Source organism: Jaculus jaculus, chromosome 6 (assembly GCF_020740685.1).
Source record: "Jaculus jaculus isolate mJacJac1 chromosome 6, mJacJac1.mat.Y.cur, whole genome shotgun sequence".
In the NCBI taxonomy this organism is placed as follows: Eukaryota; Metazoa; Chordata; class Mammalia; order Rodentia; family Dipodidae; genus Jaculus; species Jaculus jaculus.
In genome coordinates, this window is record NC_059107.1 from 11,045,529 (window position 1) to 11,058,956 (window position 13,428).

General features: G+C 44.1%; 2 protein-coding genes across 2 annotated transcripts; one reads left to right on the plus strand and one right to left on the minus strand.

Annotated features, from left to right (window-relative positions):
- Positions 1–256: 256 nt before the first annotated feature.
- LOC101611292 (putative olfactory receptor 2W6) lies at positions 257–1,210 on the plus strand. Its single transcript, XM_004657289.2, has one exon. The coding sequence runs from the start codon at positions 257–259 to the stop codon at positions 1,208–1,210; it is 954 nt and encodes a 317-aa protein (XP_004657346.1).
- Positions 1,211–10,875: 9,665 nt separating this feature from the next.
- Positions 10,876–11,835, minus strand: LOC101611578 (olfactory receptor 2C3). Its single transcript, XM_012948593.2, has one exon. It carries the CDS (start codon positions 11,833–11,835, stop codon positions 10,876–10,878), a length of 960 nt encoding a protein of 319 aa, XP_012804047.2.
- Between the last annotated feature and the right edge of the window lie 1,593 nt (positions 11,836–13,428).

A 13,428-nucleotide genomic window follows, 5' to 3' on the forward strand; every position in this document is an offset into this window, starting at 1 on the left:
GTCCATTCTAACCGTTAACTCAATCAGTCGGGTTAGAGTTTGATTTTGGGAAAAAACTTAATTATAGCTTCCATCCATGGCAGATGAGTTCTTTGTACATTTCCCTACACATTGCAGATAGTCATTAGGTAAATTTGAACTCCTTAAAATGTAGTTGGTGAGATGTGTCCCTGCTAGGGAGACAGATGGTGTAAGACAGTTTCTGTTAATATTGGCATTTTTATTTTCTCTGAACAGATGTGTGAGACCAAGGCTAATGGAGAGGAGCAATGAAAGCTCTGGAAACTTCATCCTGCTGGGGTTTTCTGACCGGCCCCGGCTGGAGATGGCTCTTTTTGGTGTGAGCATGATCTTTTACTTTCTGGCTGTCACCGGCAACTCCACCATCATCTTCCTCTCCCTGATGGACCCGCGCCTGCACACACCCATGTACTTCTTCCTGAGCAACTTGTCCCTTCTAGACCTCTGCTACACAACCAGCAGTATCCCCCAGTTGCTGGCCAACCTCTGGGGCCCACACAAGACCATCAGTTTTGTGGGGTGTGTCATCCAGCTCTTTGCCTTCTTGTCTGTGGGAGGCATCGAGTGCATTCTCCTCTCAGTCATGGCCTATGACCGCTTTGTGGCTGTCTGCAAGCCGCTGCACTACCTGAGCATCATGCACCCCCAGCTATGCCTCCAGTTAGCAGCCTTTGCCTGGCTCAGTGGCATTGCCAATTCCATCCTGATGTCCCCGCTGACAATGTCCCTGGGGAGGTGTGGTCACCGCCGCATCAACCACTTTGTATGCGAGATGCCGGCCATCATCCGCATCTCCTGCGTGGACACCAGCCGGGTGGAAGGGCTGGCTTTCTTCTTGGCCATCCCCATCGTCCTTGTGCCTCTCACGATGATTCTGGTCTCTTACGGCTACATCGCGGCGGCAGTGCTGAGGATCCAGTCCGCGGCAGGCCGGCGCAAGGCCTTCAACACCTGCTCCTCGCACATGGTGGTGGTCTCCCTTTTCTATAGCACCATCATCTACATGTACATGCAGCCTGGGAATGTGGCAAGCCAGGACCAGGGCAAGTTTCTCACCCTCTTCTACTGCTTGGTGACTCCCACGCTGAACCCCTTCATCTACACGCTAAGGAACAAAGATGTGAAGGCAGCCGTGTGGAAGGCTCTGGGCAAGGATCGCAGCCTCCCGGACGCTGGAGGGCACGGATAGGTGGAGGCACAGGCTCATCTGTTCTGACCCCTCTGGGATGCTCAAGGCAGGGAGCAGGTGCCGTGGCGGTGGTGAGGACACGGGTCCTTCTTTCTCCTGGGCCACACAGATCAGCCGTGATCATTGCTGCATGTGGGTAGCAGAGCCCGTGTGTCCTTCAAGGGTTAATTAGAAACAATAATGTGCTGCTGGAAAGAGGCATGTGGCTTCCTCTTGGCGCTAGATGTTTCTAGAGATAATCATTAATTTTCAGTTAACCTGTGACTGACTCTGGTGAGCTGTACCTTCAACAGCAGGTCAGAGAGAAGAGGAAGGAGACATTTGGCAGGACGTGGCTGGGCACAGCACGCATGCATGTGCACATGTGTGTGTGTCTGAGTGTGTGTGTATATTGGGGGTACACGGAGGACACTGGTCCTTTCCGAACTCTTTTTGTTATGACTTTTCCAGCCCTGCCCGCACACCCTGTAGCAACGGCACAGTCACCTCTGCATGCTGCCTCTTGCCTGCTCCCTCCCACCCTTCTCAAGCCGGGCACTTTGCTGCTTCCCTAGGACCTTGATGTTTGCTTTAAAGATCTGGTCATGGGCCCTGAACAGGTAATGAAATCAACTTAACAAATGCAGCAAGCACTTCAAAGTGAAATGGAACTGACAGTTTCATGGTGAATCCCTTGTGTACATGTCAAATATGACCTTTTCTTTCTTTTGTTCTTTTTTTTCTTTTTATTTATTTATTTTTAAACCATGTTCACTGTTAGTCTAGGCTGGGCTTAAACTTGCAAGCATACCTCTTGCTTCAGCTTCCTGAGTTACTGGAATCATAAGCAGGTACCATCTTTGATTTCTTCTTTCCTTTCCCCTGCCCCTTTCCTTTACTCAGTCACCCCTCTCCTCCCCTCCCACGCTGGACACAGGTGTGGACACAAGATCACAGTTGCTTATGCAGGGTAACCTCCCTATAAACGAATCCCCTGTCAATACAGAGATTAATGATGTCAATGATGTGATGATGATGCTAATTGTAAGCAAAACCAAAGTATTTTCCACTCTTTTTTTTTGTTGTTGTTATTGTTTGTTTGTTTTTCAAGGCAGGGTCTCACTCTAGCCCAGACTGACCTGGAATTCACTATGTAGTCTCAGGGTGGCCTTGAACTCACAGTGATCCTCCTACCTCTGCCTCCCTAGTGCTGGGATTAAAGGCGTGCACCACTATGCCTGGCTTCCACTCACATCTTTTTCATCTTTTGACAATTCTAAGGTAGGAATGACAGTATTTAATAGCAAGCCATAGTTTATTTCATATTTTTCTTACAATTTACAGTAATAAGAATACTTTATTATGTTGTAAGTATTAATAAAATTTCTTTGCTTTTTTTCCTTTTTAACATTTTACATACATACACGAATTGCTCATATTAATGGGTTCAACGTGCTATTTCCACAATGCATACACTGTGTAGTAATCAAATCCAATATCCCTTTCAAGTGCTTAACTACCTTTATAATAAACAAAAGCTTGACTATTTGCACATACTACTTAGTCTCTGAGATGGCTGATTTCCTATGCACAGGATGCCTTGTAAACACAATCTGTGTGCTGTTGTAACCTGTCTCTTTGCATGAGATTGCCATTGAAATCTGCATCCATGTCAAGCAAAGGACTTTCTGTGAAGTGGGTGGGGTCCTTCTAACCAGTTAGAAGCCTTAGGTGGAAACTGAAGTCTCACAAGGAAGAGAGAGACCCTGGGATCTGCTTTTTTTTTTTTTTTTTTAAATTTAATTTATTAGTTTTCTTTTCAGTAAATACAGGCAGTTTGGTACCATTGTTTAGGCTCATCTGTGATCTACCCCCTCCCATTAGACCCTCCTTATTATTGAAAATGGGTCGTGCATTGTGGAGTTAGCCCCCAGTTATTAGTATGATAAATGTCTCTGAAAATCATGACCCAACATGTAACTCTGACATTCTTTCCGCCCCCTCTTCCGCAAGATTTCCCTGAGCCATGTTGGGTTCATTTTTGGTCTGCTTCAGTGCTGAGGTGTTGGGGGCCTCTGAGGCTCTGGCTCTCTGATTTGTAGGAGTTGATTTTTCTCTGCATTGATCTCCTTCCCCTTTGTGCTGGTATCCAGTTCACAGGAAAACATCACCCTTGCTTATTTCGCCAGTTGTCCTTAGTTTCAGTTGGGCCCCTTCTGAGGTATGTTGGGGCAGCTCTCTTCTTAGGATCTGCATCTATCTGGAAAAGAGAAGCAGATTCTCCAATGGAGAGTGAGTTAGCACCCAGAAAATTGAGATAACACTTACTTTTTTGATAGACAGTTTGATAGGTGTAGGCCCTCTTATACCCTGTGATTGATGGTAGCTTGATATTGTAGAGTGGGCTTGTGTTTGGGTATGGTTCTGACTTGTTTCCCAGCTCCAGCTAAGGGTCTAGTACCACTGAGTGGATCAGTTAGCCAAATCAAGAGCAATTGTGGGATCTGCTTTTGCGCGCAGCTGCAGAACTGCCCTGGTCTCTGGCCTACCCTGTGGATTTCAGACTTGCTAGTTCCCAAAACTGAATGAAGGAGCTCAAAATCTCTCCAGTTTTTCTTTCTCTGTTTACTCACTCTATTTCTAGGTAAATCTGACTAAAATGCTCTTCAATGTTTCCAAAAGTTATTGAAATTTGTATTTTTGAACTTATATTAATTAATTAATTAACTGTTTTTTGCATTGCTGAGGATAGAACCAGCACCCATGCAAAAATTCTACTGCTCTCTTTAGCTATTTTCTAAATTGTTGCAGTCATGTTTGCATTGCTGGCAGAAATCACTGGACCAAGAGCAGCTTGTGGAGGGGAGGAAGGTTTATTTTGGCTTACAAACTCAAGGGGAAGCTCCATAATGGCAGGAGAAAATGATGGCATGAGCAGAGGGTGGACATCACCCCCTCGACAATATCAGGTGGACAACAGGAACAGGAGAGTGTGCCAAACATTGGCAAGAGGAAGCTGGTTATAATGCCCATCAGCCTACCCACAACAACACACTGCCTCCAGGAGGCATTAATTCCCAAATCTCCATCAGCTGGGATCCTAGCATCCAGAGCTCCTATGTTTATGGGGAACACCTGAATCAAACCACCACATAAATACACCCCCTTGCTTTGTAAAGAAGAGAAACCACTATTATAATTCTTTTCTATCTCAATGACTTTGTGCTAATTGTGTCTTATTATAGTTCATCATTAAATATGATTGCAGGTTGTGAACTCTTTCAAATAGAATTTTAACCAAGTATAAATACTGATATTATTCCATATAACTTTATCACCTTCTGGTCTTTTCCTAATGTCATAAACATGTTTGAATGATTTCTATTTTTGTGATGATGATAAGAATGTCTGTATTCATGGTGAAAATAATGACATTATTGACAATGATTAATATTTTTCTATATGAGGATATCATATTTCTTTTCCTCCCCTTCTGTTTTCCCTTTCTTTTTTTTTTCTGTAGCTCAGATCTCATCACTTTTAAGGAACGCACAGGCAGTGGTAATGAGACCCCAGAGTCAATGAGATAATATGTGATATTGTTGTTGTTTTATGGCCTAAGCAAGGACCATGTGGCCTTTTCCAGGGACTAAGAGAAGCTGTCAGGGCGTAGATATTGAAAGTCCTCTAAGGACTCTTTAAGACTTGGCCCCCAGATGAAGAGGGGCTTAGTAGGAGAAAGTGAGGTCACTGGGGGACATTCTGGCCATTTCTGTCTTTGTGTTGTTTCCTGACCAGCAAGAAGTAGTCGGTTCCCTCTGCCCCATGCTTCTGCAGTAATGCGTGCCTTTGCCGCAGGCCCGGAAGCAGAGGGGCCCAGCAGCCATGGACAGAAACCTCTGAAGTCATGTGCCAAAATGAATCCTTCCTCCTTTTACATTGATTTTCTTAGGCATTGTTCACTGAACATGGTTACATCTCACTTCATTATACTGCCAGTAGAGGGCCATTTGCCAATTAGTGAATCCATGCCATCAACTGTCAGGCGTTCTTGCTCTTGTGTCTCTTGGTAAGCTAGCACATTTTTGTCATGGCTTTGCTCATGTATAATTTTGATGTTTGTTCTGGTGTCTCCATCCTGGTAGGCACCCTCTCAAACTTGTCTCCTTTGAGTCACAGTGGATGTTTTAGCAGAGTTTATTCTGTAAGTGAAGTCATGGCCTATAAAGAAAACTAAAGCTCCTTTCTAGAGGAATAAAAGACCTTTCTTTATAGAGAGAACAATTCCTTTTGAGTTTTTAGTGTGCTATACGCTGTATCAAGTGCATCTTAGCTTTTCCTCACAGTAGTCCAAAGCAGCTGTATGAGGTCACTGACCCACTGTACACGCAAAACCAACAGGGCTCCGGGCAGGGGTTCTTTGACTAGGGATGTTTAGTCACTAAGAGAGCAACCAGGACCCAGCTGACTTAGTGACAGAATTCCACTTCCCTTGATCATTATCTACACAGAGCTCCCAGTCCTGCAAAATATAAATTCTCCTAATAGTAAAACAAGAATAGTGGGCTGTAGAGATGGCTTAGTGGTTAAGATGCTTGTCTGCAAAGCCTAAGAACTCAGGTTTGATTCCCCAATACCCATTAAGCCAGATGCACAAGGTGATGTATGGGTCTGGAGTTTGTTTACAGTGGCTGGAGGCTCTGGTTTGCCCATAGTCTTTCTCTCTCTCTCTCTCTGTAAAATAAATAAATAAAATATTAAAACAATAAGAACATCTTCAATAGTAGTCATAGTTTGAGTAGAGTACAGTTTATCTGCTGGCTAGAAAGGAACTTGGGACTTTGCTGGTAATAGTCTAAACCATCTACATTTGAAAAGCAGAGTAATTATTGATGCTTTGTTCTGCTGCATGATAAACTACATTGTATCAGTAGTTATCATAGATGTCTTACACATGTGAGAAAATGAAATAAAATCAACAAATGGAGGTCATTGTAAAAAGTAATATTCCTCAATGTGATAGAAGTGATATTTTTCACATGAATTTGTATTCATGAAATTTTGAAAATGATAAAGTTATCACTTCTAGCTAATAATGAAAGTACAAGTAATGAAATTATTTTGGGGGCTATTGGCTATAATTGGGAAAATATTGTGTAACACACTCATGCATATTCATACTGTAGATGGAATAGGCTGAAAACCCTAAGCACAAGCTACAAAACAGTAAAATAAGAGGGACATGATTCTGGAAGTAGGAGGGCATTTTCTTCTTTTTCTAGATGGATGAAGTATATTTTTTATGAATTCTTGTGACTGTATCTTTTTAATATTTTTAATATTATTTTAGATAGATAGATAGAGAGAGAGAGAGAGAGAATTGGCATACCAGGGCCTTTGCCACTGAAATCAAACTCCAGATACTTACGCCACCTAGTGGTCATGTATGACCTTGCGCTTGCCTCTCCTTTGTGTGTCTGGCTAATGTGGGATCTGGAGAGTACAATATGGGTCCTTAGCCTTCACAGGCAAGTGCCTTAAGTGCTAAGCTATCTCTCTCTCCAGACTTGTATCTTTTTTTTTGGTTTTTCGAGGTAGTGTCTCACTCTAGCCCAGGTTGACCTGGAATTCACTATGTAGTCTCAGGGTGGCCTAGAACTCACAGCGATCCTCCTACCTCAGCCTCCTGAGTGCTGGGATTAAAGGCATGCGCCACCATGCCCAGCTTATCTTTTGTTTTTAATCTTACATTTAGCATATAGGGTTTGAGGTATCATTCTGGGATTTTTTTAAGTGCAATTCCCTTCCTCCCTCCTGCCAATAACCTTTTTCTTTTTAAAAATTATTTGTTTGCAAGCAGAGGACAGAGAAAGAGGAGATGAGGAGAGAGCGAGGGAGAAAGGGCATGCCAGGGCCTTTAGCCACTGCAAACAAACTCCACACACATGTACCACCTTGTGAATGTGGTGTTATGCGGGTACTGGGGAATTGGACTTTGGTAAATCAAGCCCCAAATGGCATCAATTTCTTAATATTTCTATTTCAGGTTGGGCATGTTGGATTATATCTTTAATTCCAGCACTTGAGAGGCAAAGGTAGGAGGACTGCCATGAGTTTAAAGTCAGCCTGGGCTACAGAATGAATTCTAGATTAGCCAGGGCTAGAGTGAGGCCCTGATTCAACACCTCCATTCCCAAAACAAACAAACACCTCCCCCGTTTCTCTATCAGTAACATGTGTCTATCTTACAATAATATATATTTTGTTTCTCTAGAAAACCCTGACTAATAAAGTGGATTTAAGCATACCTAATACCGAAGAAAAATATTTTAAATAAAAAACAGACAGGACGCCGAGGCAGGAGCCCTGTGACAAGGTTTAGGCTAACCTCCTGCACAGAGGAAGTTCCCCGCCAGCCAGGCTACCTAGTGATGGAGAGAGTGGGGAGGGGAAGAAGGAAGAGGAGAGGAGAAGAGAAATGGAGAAAGAAAATAGTAAGTAGGGGCTACCAAGTGAAAAACCCAGCAAAATTAATTGAAACTGAGAGGGTGTCAGCTTTATTAGGTAGGTTAGGGAGAAATCTCCCAAGAGGAAAATCTTAAATTGATCTCTGCATGCTGCCTGGAGCACAAGTGGTTCCTCCTTCTTTTAATCTACACCCCACAGCCTCCCTGCTGCCCAGTCTCACTCAACCAGCATTCTCTCCCCCATGTGTGCCAGAAGCAGGTGTGTGGGTGGGTGGACCCCCTTCTCTAAGCCCAGGACAATTGGTTCTCACACTTTACACGGGTGTGACTAGGTCTGGGAGACATCTGAGTACAGGAACCTTTGACCCTGGGTGTCTTGGGATACATGAGCCTCAGGGCGCCCAGATGCATCAAACAACAGCACTGATGCTCCACCATTTGGGGTGGGTCCTCAGGTTCCACCCCACAGGCAGGCTTATTGTCTCATTGAGTTCAGTGAGGGACCCTCTCCAGCTTCTCTTGCCTTTCAGGAAGTTTATCCATCCCATAACTAGTTTCTTTTGGGAAGCACACCTTCCTAAGGGGCCCATCAAGAGTTGACTCATTAGCATAAAGTGTTTGAAAAGAGTTGAGAAGACACCTCATGGATGCTGACCCCCAGTATCTGCATGGCTTCAGGAAATCTCAGCAGGACCTGGAATAAAAATCAAACAGTCATCTCTCTCTCTTTTCAAAGAGAATACTTAGTCAAACCCACATACAGAAACCTACACATTTCATATAGCGTGTTACCCCTTTACAAATAGAAAAGTAATTAAGTTTAGCATTTCTAGGCCAATATGCCAACTCAACATGATAGACTGAGATACACTTTTCCCAAAGTTGACAGCACAGCTAAATTTTCCGGAAAATCAAGAGGTCATGTATGCCAACTTCCCCGCTCTCATTCTCTTCTCACTCTCTCCTTGCAAATAAATTTTAAAAATGGGCTGAGATGCACAAGGTGGCACATGCATCTTAGAGTTTGTTTGCAGTGGCTAAGGGTCCTGGCATGCCCATTCCATCTACCTGTCTCTTCTTTGCCTCTCCCTAGATAAAATAAAGTAAAATAAAATAAAATAAATGGGCTGGAGAGATTGCCAAGTGGTTAAAAGCACTTGCTTTCACATCCTAATGGCCAGGGTTCAATTTCTCAGTACCCACATTAAGCCAGACGCACAAAATGGTTCATGCATCTGGAGTTTGTTTGCAGTGGCAAGAGACCCTAGAGATACACTTTACTCTCATTCTCTCTCTCCCCCCTTTCTCTCTTCCTCTTAAATAAATGAATAGTTTTAAAAATCAGCGAAGCTCTGTTAATGTTGTTGTACTTGCCATCCTATTTGTTATTATTATAAACTTCCCAATCAACATTTGGAAAGAAAACATTTCAGAGAAATGTCATTAAAAATAAGTCTGGGGCTGGAGAGATGGCCTAGCGGTTAAGCGCTTGCCTGTGAAGCCTAAGGACCCCGGTTCGAGGTTTGGTTCCCCAGGTCCCACGTTAGCCAGATGCACAAGGGGGCGCACGCGTCTGGAGTTTGTTTGCAGAGGCTGGAAGCCCTGGCGCACCCATTCTCTCTCTCTCCCTCTATCTGTCTTTCTCTCTATGTCTGTCGCTCTCAAATAAATAAAATAAAAAAAAATAAGTCTGACAAAGTGTGGTCACTACTGCATATCATAAAAGCAGGTGTGAGATACTTGACATTCGCAAAGGGATGTTGTTACAGTTACCTTCTTGTGGCTGGGATGAAACACCTGACCAAAAGCAGCTGGTGGGGAAATGTTTCACTTTGGCTTACAGTCTCCAGGGGAAGCTTTTGGATGGCGGGGAAAGCGTGGTATGAACATAGAGACTGGCATCACCTCTGCCACAGCAAGTGGAAAATGACAGCAAGAGAGTGAGTGAGCTCTGGCAAGGAGAAGCTGGCTGTGACACCCCAAAGCCCACCCTCAGCAACACAGTTCCTCTAGTAGGCTTCACTTCCCAAATTGTCACTTGCTGGGCACCAAGTATTCAGAACACATAAGTTTATAAGGACATCTGATGCAAACCATCACAGATGTTACCATGATGTCCATTTGTAATATGAGAGGATAATATCTAAAAGACATCATTTGAGACTTGACTCAACTTTTCCAGCAGAGGGCTCCAAGCATAGTATAATACAGCTCTTCAAGAAATGTGCTTTAGAAGATATGATTTCTTTTAATGAATAGCAAGCACAGTTATAAGAACTCACTGTTCCCATAAATATCAGCTAAACGCAGTACATATATTTTTTGAAATAACAACAACAGAAAAAAATCCTAAAGCACAAATCCCATAACCATTGGATTAATATCAAATGACAAAGCAGAAGGCCAGCAAGACTAACATTTTAGCAAAGAAAGTCCTGTTTCAGTGACGAGAGCTGTGAGGAACAGAGGGAATGCTGAGTACTGTTGCAAAACACAGCATCTATTCCAAAACGTATTTCATGGTGAACCATAGGAAGTCAGAACCATAAGAACACAAGGAGATAATGCTCCTTGTAAGCACCTCCGTGGGTAGAAAGACCTAGACTTAGGTTTCAGGATAAAACTTTCCAAGGGAGCTGGGAAGATGGCACAGTGGTTAAAGATATGTGCTTGTAAAGCCTATTGGCCTGCTCAGCTCTCTAGGCCCCCACATAAAGCTGGATGGTTTGCAGCGACAAGAGACCATTGTACACACACACACACACACACACACACACACACGCAAATACATGATATATTTTTTTAAACTTTATAAGGTTATCAGTACCTACCTTACTGACTCATTACAAGTATGGGAAAATAGAAAAGATGCTTCACACAGATGACACACCCTCAATAGCAAAATGCTATAAACCGTTAATAAAATGATGTAACATGAATAGCTATGTATAACAAACAATATAAACAAGACAATATGGCATTATATATAACATGTGTGATAATTCACAATGAAAGCAGTGTAACAAGACTTTGATAGGTGATGAAAAATATTTTTTTTCTTCTTTGCAAAAGTATGTAGGAACATTCTTTTCATATTTTGACCCACCAGAGCTCCATTGGTGCTAGACTAGAAATGGCATTCCCAATAATCTAAATTCCCAGAATCAATTCTGAGATGTGTAAAGTCATCCTTCCTCCTCAAAAAAATGACAAGGGTCTCTAGATTCGTTCCTGTTTCCTTGCCAAGCCACAGCAGTTGTCAGCTAGGACGTGTCTGAGAGCCTCCTTCACATCCTTGTTCCGCAGCGTGTAGATCAGCGGGTTCAGCATGGGGGTGACCACGGTGTAGAAGAGCGCGATGAACTTGCCCTGCTCATGAGAGCTGCTTTTGGCTGGCTGGAGATACATGAAGATGATACTCCCATAGAAGAGGGCCACGACCGCCACGTGCGAAGAGCAGGTGTTCAAAGCCTTCCTCCGGCCTTCTGCAGACTTGATCTTCGACACGGCCCAGGCAATGTGTCCGTAGGAGACTAGGATGAGACCCAGCGGCAAGACAACGAAGATGAAACTGGCCAGGTACATCTCCAGCTCATTGAGGCTGGTGTCCACGCAAGCCAGCTGCATGATGAGGGGCATCTCACAGAAGAAGTGGTCGATGTGATTGTGCCCGCACAGTGGTAAGAGCATGGTGAGTGTGGAGCCCACCATGCTGGTCGTGAGACCCCCGAGCCATGAGATGGAAGCCAGGCCCAGGCAAAGCTGTGGGTGCATGATGATCGTGTAGTGGAGCGGTCTGCAGATGGCAGCGTAGCGGTCGTAGGACATGGCAGCCAGGAGCACGCACTCCGTTGCCCCCAGCCAGTGGGAGATGTAGAACTGGACCACGCAGCCTCCGTAGCTTATGGTTTTCTGTGGTCCCCAGAGATTGACCAGAAGCTGTGGGACAATACTTGTGGTGAAGCTAACATCCAGGATGGACAGATTGCCAAGAAAGAAGTACATGGGTGTGTGCAGACGCACATCCTTACAGGAGACCAAGACAATGATGCCATTGCCCAAGATAGACACCAGGTAAAACCCCAAGACCACTACGAACAGGACGGGCTCCAGCTGGGGCCGTGAAGAGAAGCCCAGGAGCACAAACACCCTTGGAGCACTGGCATTGGTGATGTCCATTATCACATGTACTGGAGGGTGGGACAAAAAGGCCTCCTGTGGAGAGAGGACCCAGGACGTAAGACAGGAAATGGTTAACCTAGAAAGTGAACTGTTTCTCTATGATCCCAGATGCTCTGTGGATTAGCTTTGCACTGCCTCCTGGTGGCCTGTTTTGGAATGAGTATTTAAAGGATTTAGGGACATGCATGGCTTGGGAAAAAAAGGGCTTTTCTGCATAATCCTTAGCACTGATTCTTCTAGGGAAATATTTTTAATGGCAATGTGTGGATTTAGGTTAAATGTTTAGTTGGTGTTGCATGATTTGGACAGAGGGTACAAGCATTAAAATCATGTCCCCTCAAATCACATAATTATCAGCAAATTTCTGCTTTGTTGGGCTGGAGGAATGGCTTAGTAGTTAAGGCATTTGCCTGCAAAGCCAAAGGACCCAAGTTCGATTCCCCAGGACCCACGTTAGCCAGATGCACAAGGGGGCACACGGGTCTGGAGTTCGTTTGCAGTGGCTGGAGGCTCTGGCTTGCGGATTCTCTCCCTCCGTCTATCTCTCCCCTATATTTCTCTGTCAAATAAATAAAATACTTTAAAAATTTCTGCTTTGTCAATAAAGACATCGTTGCTGTCATAATTTTTCATCCGCCTCTGGCACCTCGCCCCATTCTGCCACCAGGCATCACCTTAATTCTAACTGTCTTTGTAGTGCCTCTGTGCTTTCCCCGTGCACCCCCTCCCAGAGGGTCTCAACAAAGCCGTCACCGTTGCATTACGACACTATAACTGCATCTCTCTGCTGCTCACAACCCCCTTTGTCTCGCCTCAAGACTTATAGACGCTGCGACCATATACACAGCGCTTTCCCTGAGACAGACACATTCAAGCCACCTTCCTCATCATGCGCTATAATATCAAAGTCCTTCGTCTGTCTTCTCTACTTACCTTGGTTTATTTTCATTCCTAGTACAGAGCACATTGTAGCAAACACATCACTCTCTTCTTATTAGCACATATTTACTGTGCAAAATGATGATTTCACTGTGACTTTTTTTTTACACACATATCACAATACTTTTACTTACCGTATTGTTATCTATCTTACTTTATGGACTATAAATGCCATGAAGGTACAATTTCTTCTGTGTATTGTTTATCCCTGGGTCTACAGTGCCTAGTCCAGTGTCTTATATACATATCTTAATACTTAGCATTCACAGATGAGTGGTAATGAACACGCACTGAAATAGGCTGTTGCAATGGTATGCGGCAATGACAGAGACAGCTGGAGTGACTGATACAGGAAAGTGAAGGGCATGAAGAACCTAGCATGAGATCACAGGAAAGATCTCTAGGAACCGGCAGAGGCAGGCCGGAGGGCTCAGACAGCCTTGGCTCTTACACAGAAGACCATACAGGGGGTTATTTCTTTCCAGTGGTGGATGGAACCCAGGGCACTGCACATGCTAGCTCAGCCGCTGAGTGACCTCATAGTCCAGAGGGTCACAGAGTGGAGACAGGATGTTCCTGGTCAGCTTAAGATAATTTTGAAAACTTATGGGGTTTCTTTCTTTGCAAAAACACTAATGTTTTTGAAAATAA